At 36.9% G+C, this 13,018-nt stretch overlaps 1 protein-coding gene across 5 annotated transcripts in view; it reads left to right on the forward strand.

Moving 5' to 3' along the window:
* neto1l (neuropilin (NRP) and tolloid (TLL)-like 1, like) overlaps positions 1–13,018 on the forward strand; it is a 68,620-nt gene that overhangs the window by 48,193 nt on the left and 7,409 nt on the right. For 4 of the 5 annotated variants that reach the window (XM_044103856.1, XM_044103857.1, XM_044103858.1 and 1 more), the window contains exons 7-10: positions 1,811–1,893; positions 3,186–3,331; positions 9,954–10,067; positions 12,328–12,958. In XM_044103856.1, coding sequence (XP_043959791.1) covers positions 1,811–1,893; positions 3,186–3,331; positions 9,954–10,067; positions 12,328–12,958 — 974 coding nt within the window. Of the gene's footprint in view, positions 1–1,810; positions 1,894–3,185; positions 3,332–9,953; positions 10,068–12,327; positions 12,959–13,018 lie in introns of those variants that run through there. The other variant, XR_006369420.1, reaches the window with a different exon arrangement.

Genomic DNA, 13,018 nt, shown 5'->3' on the forward strand with positions numbered 1-13,018 from the left:
CCATGTAACATGTTTGTCCTGTCTATTTCTTTCCAACATATCTGTCTGAACTTTCCGACACTTTGCTTATATTTTATGAAGACAAAGATCACTCTGACTGTAAGGAGCAGCATGCTGTGTTCTGGGTACCTTTTAGCCACAGAGAGAACATTATCTTCTTCAGTCAATGATTGAGTCTCCACCATTATTGGCTGTGGCTATTACGGAAGCAGCAGTTCTTTTTTTCCTCAGAGAGCAAATAATTCTGACTTATAAATTTTGATTACATCTTTCTTTTTCGTGTTTTGCCATCTGGCCTTGGATTTTTCTTCAGCCAGTTCATCAAAGGAGCAGCTGAAAAAAAGCATTCAATTCCTTTCATTTGTGTTTACCTTTCAGATTATTTGTCAGATAATTATGCTGCTTAGCCAATGTTCCAGTTAGTGGTGAAGCATCATCTATCAGACTGTTAATGACTTTGACCGTTCAGCAGATGTTTAAAGATTTGACATTATTAAACTGATTAAGATACAGGTGTAAACATCAAAATGGTATTCTATTAATACATTATGTATAATAAACAAATTTCTTAACATCTGCTGTGTGTACATGGCCAAGTATTCTTAACACTCTGGTCACGGCACACAACTAAAATCTTCTATATATTTTGCTGGAATTTGATGTAATAGAAGGAAATAAAAGGAATGCATTTGTATTAAGCCCTCTCTATTCTTGTACAACTATCTAAAATCCACTTCAAAAAATTTCCATTAGAAGACACCCAATTAGTAAATACATATATTTATAGAAGATATCAATCCCCTATCTACATATAGATTGATGGTCAAGATAGTACTCCTTAGTTACTGTATAAATATTATATACTGGGTTTGTTCGTTTAGATGGTTTTCAGCTATGGTGTACATTTTCCATTTTCAGACATCTAGAGAACCACCTAATCTTGCTTTATATGTTCCCACTTTCTGCTTTTAGTGTGTTCATAATGTTGTTTTTTCGCAAACCTCTAATGCTTTCACAGAAAGGTTATACGTATATTGTGGTATCAAAGTAAGTTGGGCTTAACAAATCTGTTCTGTATACTTCACTGTTGTTGTCTATTTTGTATCAATCTATTATTACAAAAAATCTAAATGAAACGTTTCAAAATTTGTAGTTGTAGCATCACAAAATGTGAAAAACTTTGAGTGGTTTGACAAAATTTGCAAGGCATTGTACGTACAAGTGTTGGTGTATAAGTATGCCTAACAAATAAGTGTTTAGATGTGAGAATAGAGAAGCTGACATTGACCATTTTTGGCTCGATGAAAGCTTATTGACCCTTACATGAGACCCCGGGGGAAGCATTTACCTTGTTTTTGTGCTCCGATACATTTCACTTGTCATGTTGTCAAAGCCAGGTTGTCATTGCGAAGTCCATTATCCCGGCAGATCTGCAGCTTGTGTCTTTGGGCGTTCAAAAGTGTCACATTTCCCTGTCATAGCTGTCCACTCATTAACCCGGAATGATGGTGAGGGCTGTGCACAGCAGAACAATGATGCGTTCTAGCAATGATGCTATGATGCTTTCTGATCTCAGCCTGATGAATAAATAATTGGCATTGATGCAGAGGCAATCAGGGAGCATAGGAGAAATACTGTGAAATGATAAATGATGTTTTAATTTCAAGATTGTAGAAGATTGAAACCAAAGCTTTTTTGATGATTCTTCCCCAATGTGCTATATATCTTTTCCATTTTTTTTTACAACAGAATAGTTCAATTTTTCCAGTTAATCTGTTTTTGTCCAATCTGCTCTCTTGTGTTGTCCCAGATCTATCTGCGTTTTCTGGACTATGAAATGGCAAACTCCAATGAATGCAAGCGCAACTTTGTAGCAGTGTATGACGGAGGAAGGTAGGATTTTCAAATAAAATTGTGTGCAGTGGTATGAAGTGTTTGTCCCTTTCCTGATTTCCTTTACTTTATTTTTATTTATTTTTTTGCATATTTATCACTCCGTTTCCAGAAATCTAACTAATTGAAATATTGGTCAGAGACAACACGAGTAAACACGAAATGCAGTTGTTTTAAAACTTGTAAAGGAAGTAAATAAGTTTTACCTAAGGTGAAACACTGAGTCAATCAAAAACTGATCAAAATGCATTTTGGTTATTGTTTTATTAAGAAATTAAGCAAAGAATATGAGCAATGACTCCCCTGGTTGGTCCAGGGAAGTGAAGAAAAGATGAAGGTACAGTACAGAACAAAAGTTTGGACACTTTCTAATTGAATTCAATTAGAAAGTGTCCAAACTTTTGGCCTGTACTGTATATCGCTTTTAATATCCACCAGCCCTCTTACAGAGATGGGAGCAAAAGGGAGTATCCCACCAGTTTCAGTTTACGTCACCACTCTGGTATTTTCACCTCCAGACTGTGACCCTGGATGGCTCAAACCCAGTTCAGAAATACCCTTTATTATGTGATTCCAGCGAACTGCCTCCATCATGAAGGGTGCTTTATAGAGGAAACTGATTGCTTGACTGACTGATTGAAATAAAACAAAGTTTTATATAACAGACTTTACATTATCATTCTGTGAATAATGAAGCTTAATGAAAAAAATGTCAAAAAACATAAAGGTTTCTCATTTTTCACTGTATGTTTTGTCTAGTTCTCCAGAAACAAAAACTGTATTAAAATAATTTGACTGTGACACTATAGTTAGTTTCATCAAGACCAAACCAGAAGTAATTTAATCCAGAAATGTGCTATCTTGATAGGATACTGGTGAACAGCATTACAGTATTTTTATTTTATTTTATTTACAGTAAGTTTTTAGGGGGATTTTTTTTTTCAGGATTTCTGTGCTATTGGAGAGAACTAGTTTGGTGTCTAACTAGTTCTCTAACACAAATGACTATCCAAAGAAAATAGTCATTTGTGTTTGACAACAGCCATAAAATGAGGAGGAGGATGATTTGATCAGCTGTGAGAAAGATAATTATCCAGGTGTGCGGTTGCATTAGCTCAAAGCTGGCCCATGTCCCAAAAGTCTTTCTATCACACACATTGTAAGTGTAGATGCCAGAAATGACAAAAGAAGCATTAATAACAAAATGAAGTCAGTAGGGAGGGTTATTTAGAGGTGCAGTGGTTATGTCCATTTTGCAGTAAAATGCGTCTTCTAATATCCTTCTTTGTAAGCTCTGTGGAAGACCTGAAGAGCAAGTTCTGCTCCACAGTGGCCAACGACATCATGCTGGTCTCCACGCTGGGAGTTATCCGGATGTGGGCAGACGAGCTCAGCCGCAAGAGCCGCTTCCGCATCCTTTTCACAACCTACCAAGAACGTAAGACAAATTTCACAAAAAGCACACTTGCATCCATGTGACTTTGCTCAGGTGTGTTTATATCAAAGTAAAGCTTTTTGGACGCTGACATAGATTGAAAAGCCAGAAGTGGTCATGTTCATGTTTCATTAGATAAACAGGGAAATTCATAAAGCCCAACAGGCAGTTCAAGGAATGTATGTCTGAGTAATTTCTGAATATAATAAAAGGTGCAAAACATCAGCTGAACTTGTCTTTTGCAACAAATTGTGGTAAAAGAGAGTTATTGAAATAAGGAAATATCATTTTTTCCACAAAAAAGGATCAAACTGTGTAGATATTTTTACTTTTCTACATGGATTGTTACAGCAGGACACATGCTTTTTGTAAGAATAGATAACACCACTCACTGTAGAAATACTTGTGATGTGTTGTGTGTGTCCCTATAGAAGACCTTTTTCAATGTGCAGAGCCATGATGGGTTGTTGCCGGGGCAACGATTCAGTCTAAGTCATTCTGGCAGTCCTCAGCCAGACCTCACATTTAGAGCAGCATCGACCACAGCTGAGCGGTTCCACAACAACTCTGTCAACACTGAATGCATAGATGGGTTCGATCTCTGCAAAGCAAAGTGGTAGAGAAAATAATTTAGTCAACTTTACTGCAGACTGTTTCTTGTTGCCAACAATTAAAGTTCGCTCAAAAATCAGATACGATGAAAAAAATGACCGGGTTGATTAAATGCGTATGGCATAATTTTTCAATAGTGTTGTATCTTGGATTGTATCTTGCAGTAGCTTTACTCAGTTTCATTGCCAAATTTAAGAAATATGCCAGAAAAAAATGTAAGAAAAAGAAGCAAGCAAGGTCGCTAAGAATGTTGACAAAAGTTGATGAAGAGTGATGGCACATTAGCTACTCACAACAAAAGTAGTGATGGGAAAGTCTCCAACTCAAGTTTGATTACTATAATATGCCAACTTTTAGGGTGAGAAAGAAAAAGTCAAGAGAAGTATTTGCTTTTTGACTGGATTTTAAAATAAAAACAGTCACAGTTGAAACTACCGTTTGTGCAATTATGTCTGTTGGAGAGATTAAATTGATGTTTTGCCCTGACAGTAGACAGATAAAAAAAAAAAAAAACACTACAAACTTAAGCATCTCCCTGACTTTATGCTCACGAATATGAACTCTGAAGGTGATGGTAATCTGACTGATTTTGCCCCTCAAACCATTTGTCTCTGTTATCCTATGAACTGTGTTATGTCCTCTTCTCGGCTTTTCCCTTTTAGTACCTTCTTGTATAGAAGATGATCTTCATAGCAAATCTTTTCTCAGTTTTTTCAAATCTTTTCTCAGTTTTTTTTTTTTTCCTGTGTTACCAAAATGTGTTCACACGTCCAGTTGATATAGTCCCTTTTAAAACATAAAAAAAAAACAAGAGACGTCCCTTAAAAAACATTCCATGCAGTAATCAATGCGAGGAATTTCCATCACGGAAAATTTTAAAAAATACATCATTCATGTCTGGTAGTAATATCCTGTTTCAGTGGGTGTGACTCAAATCTTTTTTTCTTATTTTTTTAATTTTTCAGAAAGGTCTGTTCATAATAATGTATCTGCTTTTGAAAAACAATGAAAATGGAGACTATAATTTGTCCATGTCCATTTTGTTACATGCATTTAACAGCAACCTCATTTGATACAAAGTGTTTTTTGCTGTGATAAGAAAAAAAACCCAGCAAATTACTAATGATTGGACAATCTCCAAATATGTCCACCTACTGCAACCAGAAGGTTGAAGGGGATGCATTTGCAACTCTCAGCGCAGCCTATCCTGATGTTAAACATTTTGTTTGTTTGTTCCCAGTGGATCCAACAGCTTTTAGAGAACTGTTTACAGCTGCGAAATTCCAGAGAGATGTATTTGTGTGCAGAGTGTTCATGAATGCAAATATCTTCCTTTATTCAAACTAACCTCCCTATGCTCTCCACACACACATACAGTCCTGCGTTGCAGTCCACAATCACAAATGTGAGCCATAAGACAGCAAAACCCTTCATCCAAGAAGCAATTACGTCTTAGGTGATAAATGTGCCTGTGTGACATCTCAGCCGTCAGCATTGTTTCATCTCATCTGCAACACGTCTCTGGGGTTGCAGATGGAAATTTGCTCTGGCTTCACTACACACATCACTTCTTTTTTTTTTTTTTTTTATTCTTGGAAAGCTTCTTTATTGTGTGCGGTGATGCATTTGAGACCAACATTGCATGCCAATTTTTAAATAAATTCACTCAATTGTCTTAGTGGTGGGATCTTTGCATGGATTTGATTAGATTATGCCATGTGTGTACACTTGTTATCCCAGCTTCTGTTGCAATCAAGAAGCCACTGCAGGTTGGACTGGAGTATTTCACTGCATCTCAGATGAATCAAGATTAATGACAAAAGGGATGGATGATTCATAGAAGGCAAATTGAGTATAGAAGTTGCAGTAATAGGTGAAAATTTCTTGTTTTTGTGAAGAAAGCATAATTTTCCATCCATTAAATTTTCATTGTAAGAGGTGAGCAAAAACTATTGCTGTCAGGAAGAAGTGATCCCCGCTACACCAGCATGGTGCTCCACGTAGACCACACAGAATAGGCAATTGAAAACATTCATTCTATTAGAGTCTGCTTCAAACTCAGGTTTTGTACTCATAAGGCAAAAACGACAATAAATGTTAAGCAAATTTTTCACAGACTTCAGACTTTGAGCAAACAACCTGAATAACATTTTTGTTCCAATGCCACTCTATGAATTTCGCCAGCTTTCACGCTCAGTCTCTGCTTGGCAAGTTGTACATGGATGAGTCTTTTGTTTAATGATTAGTGAAACACATTCAGAGTTATTCAACTGATTTTTTTTTTCACTTTAAAAATATTTGCATATCAGAATCAGAAAAATATATCCATCCATCCAAAATATATTTAGTTACATCACATTTACACAGCGTTCTCCGAAGTTGTCTTTTGTTGCAAAGCTATCTGAGGGTGCCTTGCCATATATGATGGCATCCTTTGTTTTAATACCAGACCCACCTGTAATTTTAACTGTTGGAACCCTCAATCTTAATCTCTTCTTGTTCAAGTGCACAGTTGAATTTATGGTCTTGATGGTGACATTAACATGCAAATCTCCAGCTCTGAGTTGTTACTTTACCTTACCGTTCAGTTTTGGTTCTGTCCTCATCTTGGCTTGTTTTTCACAGTTTTAGTTGTTTTACACTTAATTTATTGCTCTGGCTGTTTACTTGGACAAATGTTTGTTTGTTTGTTTGTTTTGTCTTTGTTTGTTTTTTTGCCAGAGTAAGATTATGCAACTGCAATAAAATCTAAATGTATTTTGAAGCGTGTTAAACATCGTTATAAAGGGTGCCAGTAATCATGAAGGGTGCTTCATTCATATCACATTGAAATACCAATTCCAGGCTCCTGTAATGCAAAGAGCTAGCAATTAAATAGAGATTGGCATTCACTTTTTCAGTTAAAAGATTCTCAACAAGCCGGTTTTCTACTTTGCAGCAAAGACCCTTTTTTGGCTCTGCAGACACCCAAAGACTTCTTCCAGACACTCCTTTAGGAGTTAATTTATGTCTCTCCACTCATGACTGTGAACATTTATTTGTGGGCAAAAGGGCACATTTATTACAAAATGTCCTGAAATTAATTTTGCTGAAGGTAAGAGCAGACTGCGGTCTTTATGTCTGGTCTCACCTCCAGGAGAATAGAAGAAACAGGAGGTGGCAAAACGAGATGACGTGGGCTCCCTCTAGGGGCTGGTAACTAGAACAAACTGTCATAGGTTTGGCACATAATGTAGGACGTTGCACTCTCTGACAACCAGATCAACATACATACGGAGAATTTTTGAATGAGAATTAGAGCCTTCAGATACACACAGAGAGGATAGTTTGATTCAGGACGTTATGGCAAAGGTCCAGGCGGGATGCGTAGGAGAATGAGAAAGAGATAAGTTGTTCTATTTTTTTTTTGTGTGCGTTATTACTCAATCGGGAGGAGAACTGAAATAACAACAGCCATACATCACAGTGGTAACACTGTCAGAGAGTCCCCAGCTCTGCCACACTTCTGCAAAGCTCCTTTAATGCCAGTGACAGTGCTGTGTGAGAGGGAGGAGAAAGAAAGAGATAAGGAGAGACAACATGAGACGGGCAGGAGAAGGGGAAGGACACTTCCTCTGTAACAAACGACTAATGACCAAAGAGAGCCATTCATTATCCTTGTGTGTCAGGAGTTACTTGTGGGACATTCACTATTTAAAGACATCTTAAAACATGCCTCACATACAAATAAATGCCAGCAAGATGGGCCATGCATATTAAGCAGAGTGGAGATTCAATTTTGGGCCTTGCAAAAGACGTGACAGAAATCCCACATTTTTAGCACAATATCAATTACTAAAATTATTGCTGTCATTTCTACAATCTATTTTACAAATAGTACAACACTTCTCCTGTGATATCATACAATGTGGGAGGTTACATTCATTAAGATATCTTGATATAACATTAACATTTTTCTTTCTGCAGTTTTCATAGAGCTTTTAAAGTCCTGGTTTCTATGAACTCTTCTCTTCTGCACATTCAGCTGGCCCACTTTCTGTTTACTGGGAGAGGCCACCAGATTTTATTTAAAGTATCTTGATATTTTAGAATCTGTAATCTATACCCTCTAACAAGGTTTGAATTTGGAAGAGAAACAGGCCCACAGCATCACAGATTCTCCACTCTACTTAATGATAAACACAAAGTGCTTTCCAACACATCCTTTTTTTGTTTCACATCAGAATCACCTGAAGTGCATTGCTTGTTTGTTTTTGTTTTTGTTGTAAGTTTCAGTTAAAATCTTGGTAGAGATTAGAAGACTTCATCTGTTTAGGTTTGTGATGATAGGACAAAAAAATGCATTTTTTTCTGGCATAATTTCCATTCAACCATTTGGCATTCAGATATTATCGGTTGTTGTCTAAACATAGTGATTCAACAACAACACTCTTTGTTGCAGTTTCTAGGAGAAGGGTTTAGAGATCTACTTCCCTCACCACCCTGCTCACTTTACATGGTGGTAAGATGAATATATTACACAGTCTAAAAGCCAGGGGCTAAAAGTAATGTATGTTTGTGTCAGGTCTTATTTGGAAACAGCAAATAAGGAACTATTACATCCAATAAGATTAAAAAGCGAAGTATAAGCAAAAAAGGCTTGTGTTCCATTAGTTTTATTGGGTTTGTTGGCAGTACCATCAATTGTGCCAAGGGTGATTTTATTATCACAATATAATGAATTTTTAGCAAGACTTTATTTTTTCCTTTACTCAATAAATACTCAAATGAAAGGCCTACAGTGTGATATTATGATACTGCAATAAATATTAATTCATTTTAAGGATTTTTTTTTTTTTGCAACTTTACTAGGTGTAGAAATAAATATCATCAAAACTGTATGCCAAAATAAACCCAAATTCACATAAAGCAAGCAGCTGACAAGAGCTTTGGTTACTCTGGTGAACAAAGTCCTTGATGAATAAGCAGCGTGGGACATAATTAAACTCTAGAAACTGGTGAAAACTCCACCCATTAATAAATGATGTCTGATTTATCAAACAAAAAACATGCTATAAATTATCTCAACCTTTTCAGGATGTTACATTGACTTCCTTCTTTGTTATTTATGGACTAAATGAAGAATAAATAAACTGCTGTATGTCTAAATATGTAGCGTAATTATGGATCATTTGCATGCTTGATACGTTAAGCATGCAATGTATCAAGCATGCATGCTTAATGTATCATTGGGGTTTTTTTTCTCTGGAATTGTCAGCTAAGAGCTACTGACCATTCATCCGGCTTGTACATTAGTATGATTGGTTGTGAAGAACAAGGGCACCTTGACTTTTAATTCTGAACCTCCACTTATACATTTACATGACAATGGCGTTAGCAACAGCTCCATATTGATTTCATGTCTTTTTCCTGCTGACAGATAGCTTTACTACAAACAGTCATCACAGGAAGGTGAAGATATCAAAATCTCTAGCTTAAACATGCCTCATCAGAAGAGCCTTTACTGAAGTAGACTCCATGCTCCATAATAATAATCAATGATTCTTGATGAAAGTTGCGGGAAGGGCGGGGAAATAACCATCTGCAGTCATCAGGAAAGGTTTTATTCAGGTTTGGAGGATTTTAAAAAAGTCACATAATTCATACAAGCATAATATGGATATGTTCTGAGAAAATAATTTGTATCCTCAAGTTGTCACCCAAGATGTTTTTGAAGAGGAGGGCAGTGATGAAAATTCATGAAGAACAGATGTGTGCAGAGGGAACTGATCTGATCTGAGTAATACTGATCCAAATATTTTTCCTCAAAAATCTGGCACACTGCAGCTTCTCCCCATCTGTGACTTCAAATGCAACTTTGTGATCTAGCAAATATTATTTCTTAGACTTACTCTTGTAAAATGTGAACATCTGGCTCATCAGATTTAAAGGGACAGGTCAAATGTTAATGTCAAATGTTAAATTATTGGATTTTAGTGTTTGATAACTCTGTTTTTTTTCCCCTTCTGTGCAGCTCCATGTGATGCTGATGCCTTCTTTTGTCACAGCAACATGTGCATAAACTACACTCTGGTGTGCAATGGCATACAGAACTGTGTCTACCCCTGGGATGAGAATCAATGCAAAGGTGAGATGCAGATGTGTAAGGAAGTCTAAGGCTGGATAGATGTGTTTTCAAAGGTTCCTGCAACAGGACCACCACACAGTAACATTGTAAAAGTATTAATTGCCCTTGAACATTTTTACATTTTGTCACAAGACAAAGCAACATCTTTATTGTATTTTCTTGGCTTTTCATGTTATGCCAAGAACAGATGTGGGTAGTAACTAGTTAAACTTTCTCAGTTACATTTACTTAAGTAATTTTTTGCCAGAAAAAAAACTTTTAGGAATAATTTTCCTGGGCTTACTTTTTACTTTTACTTAAGACAAATTTCTTTATACCTAACCTACTCCAAGTAACTTCACTAACTGTGGAAAAAAAACATGTTTTAACCCAAAATCACACAAACTTACAGTAGAAGTTAAAAGGAAACTTATTGTTTGTACACATGCTTCTTTGTTTGGCCTGTACTTTTTTTTACTCTTAATTGAGTAATTTTTTTGGATGGCTACTTTTTACTTTTACATAAGTAAAAATATGTTGAAGAAGTGCTAGTCTTAAGTACAAAATAAGAAAAAAATTGCAAGGCAAGATTCTTGCAAGGTAGCGTATGTGCCTATATGTAACATATTTTTCATGTTATTTATTATGATTTTTTTATTTCAGTTTTTTTGCTTATTTATGCCAATATCTGTTCTGCTACTTTTTAGCAGTGAAACAAAGTTCCTAGTTGTCATTATGCACTGCGTATTTAAAAATCCAGATCAAACCGGACAACAGTGTCCAATAGTTGTTTGGTCTGTCTCCGCACCAATTGGACCCATTAGTTTTTAACAAGAGACGTCTGTTTTGTATGACAAGGCCAAAAGAACAGGTTCACTTGATGAAGTGGATGAACACAGAGGTCTTGACCCTGCCAATTAAATTAACAGTTTTTCAATAAATCACATAATGCAATTACCTAGCTTTTGGAGCGGGTAGCATTTGATTGCTAAAGCATTTAGCTTGAGGAAAAGCTTAGAAATTATTGAGACAATTACAGAGTAAGAAACAGCTTTTATGGCAGCTTTCCATTATTTTTAATCACCTTTAAGATATTTTGAATCACTTTGGCACATTTATAAAATAACCAACTTTTACAATGTTGATAATGGCTGCTCTTGCTTGAATTGCCTCTTTTTTCTGCACTCCAACAACCATCTAAGGTCTCCCAAATGGCAGGAAAAATATGTTTGTGTTTTTAAAAAATATATATAAAGACTTACGAAAATTGATCTGTGTTTTACAGAATCTCTGTAGAGTGTAGAATATCCCAGTTCTGGTTTTAAGAAAATAAAATGCAGTGTGGGTTCCTTTTAAATCAGTGAACTTGGCCTTTAGTTACATGCTTACTAAGAAGTTATAAACTATATATAGGAACTTTTTCCAGCAACAGTATGGCATCATATTTTCCTAGTATTTACACCCAGGGATTCTTTATTGGCAAAGGCTTACAAATAAGCTTGTCAAGTGCTTGGGGTGTTAGGCAATGTGCCTCTTTGCCAATTAAAAAGAATAAACTTAATTATTCATATTAACATGAAAAGTCTTAAATAATGCTGTATTATCAAAGCCTTCTTTTACACATATTATGAGAGAAGGGAAAGGACAGACCGATAATACTTTAAAATGCTGCAGCAAAGTCACTTTAACTCCTCCAATCTTTCAGCCTTCTCATCCGTTGCACACATTGTCACCACAGCTTCCATTGTACACTAAGAGTTGTCACTTTTATTTGACAACTATGGTCCTCAGGATAAAAAAGTAGCAATTCAGTATATATGCATATATTTTTCTTCATACACCGAAAAGATGAACAGAAAGCCTCGTTTTGAACTGCAATTGCAGAACATTGTTGCAGGTCACGATTGTTGCAGGTACCAACTATCCTAAATTAACTCTACCGTTTCCGCTAAAAAAAGAGGCATTATTGCTTGATGCTTGATGATAGGTGCAAAAAGGCGAGGTGCAACTTCTTTTTGGAACATCTGAGCTAATATTAATGAGGGTAAATACTCAATCCCATTTGATATCTTTAAGTCTGTGTGACTTAATGAAATGCCACAAATACCTACCTACCTACCTTTACATTGGTAAAGTGTGACCAGATAATTAACTATTATATCTAATGACCTAACACTCAATGTTTTGTCTTCACTCTTCTATTACTGAGAAAATAATATTCTTATTTATCATGAGATTCTTCTTTCTTCATATAGGTTTTTATGTGTTTCTACCATTGCAGAGAAAACTAATACCAAATTCCTGGACAATCTGAATTCCACAAATGGGGCCATAATTGGTGTGACTTGCTGCATCGTCTTCATCCTCCTCATTGTCTCAGTAATTGTTCAGATAAAGCAGCCGCGTAAAAAGTACATCTTGCGACGAGAAGACTTCGACCCCACCATGTTTCAGGAGGTCTTCGAGCCCCCTCACTATGAGCTATGTACTTTACGGAGTGCTGCCACACCCACAGCAGCCTCTGCAGATTTGGTTGACTTGGCGGAGGACTTCGAAAACTATCATGCCCTCCGCCAGGCCTCCTCCCGCTGCATCCATGACCACCACTGTGGCTCCCCCTCCTGCCCTGGATCCGCACACATATCGCAGCTATCGCTCAGCGGGCGAGGGAGCCGGAGTAACTTAAGTGCCCGTGACTCAGGGGCCGCGGCAGCTCTGCTCGCAGACCTTCCACAGCCTCCCATGACTGTGCGGCCGCTGCTGCCAGCCACAGGGAACCGCAGGAGCATCTTAGTCATGAAGCACAGCTACTCGCAAGAGGCGGCAGACAATGGGTGCGACCTGGACGATGACCTGGAAGAAGTTCCCACGACGAGCCACCGACTGTCGCGCCACGAAAAGGCAGTACAGCGGTCAGTATCCATAGATTTCTGATGAGGAAGGAACAGCTGCACCATAGTTAACAATGACAA

The sequence above is a fragment of the Gambusia affinis genome, linkage group LG21 (assembly GCF_019740435.1).
Source record: "Gambusia affinis linkage group LG21, SWU_Gaff_1.0, whole genome shotgun sequence".
NCBI classification, from domain to species: domain Eukaryota; kingdom Metazoa; phylum Chordata; class Actinopteri; order Cyprinodontiformes; family Poeciliidae; genus Gambusia; species Gambusia affinis.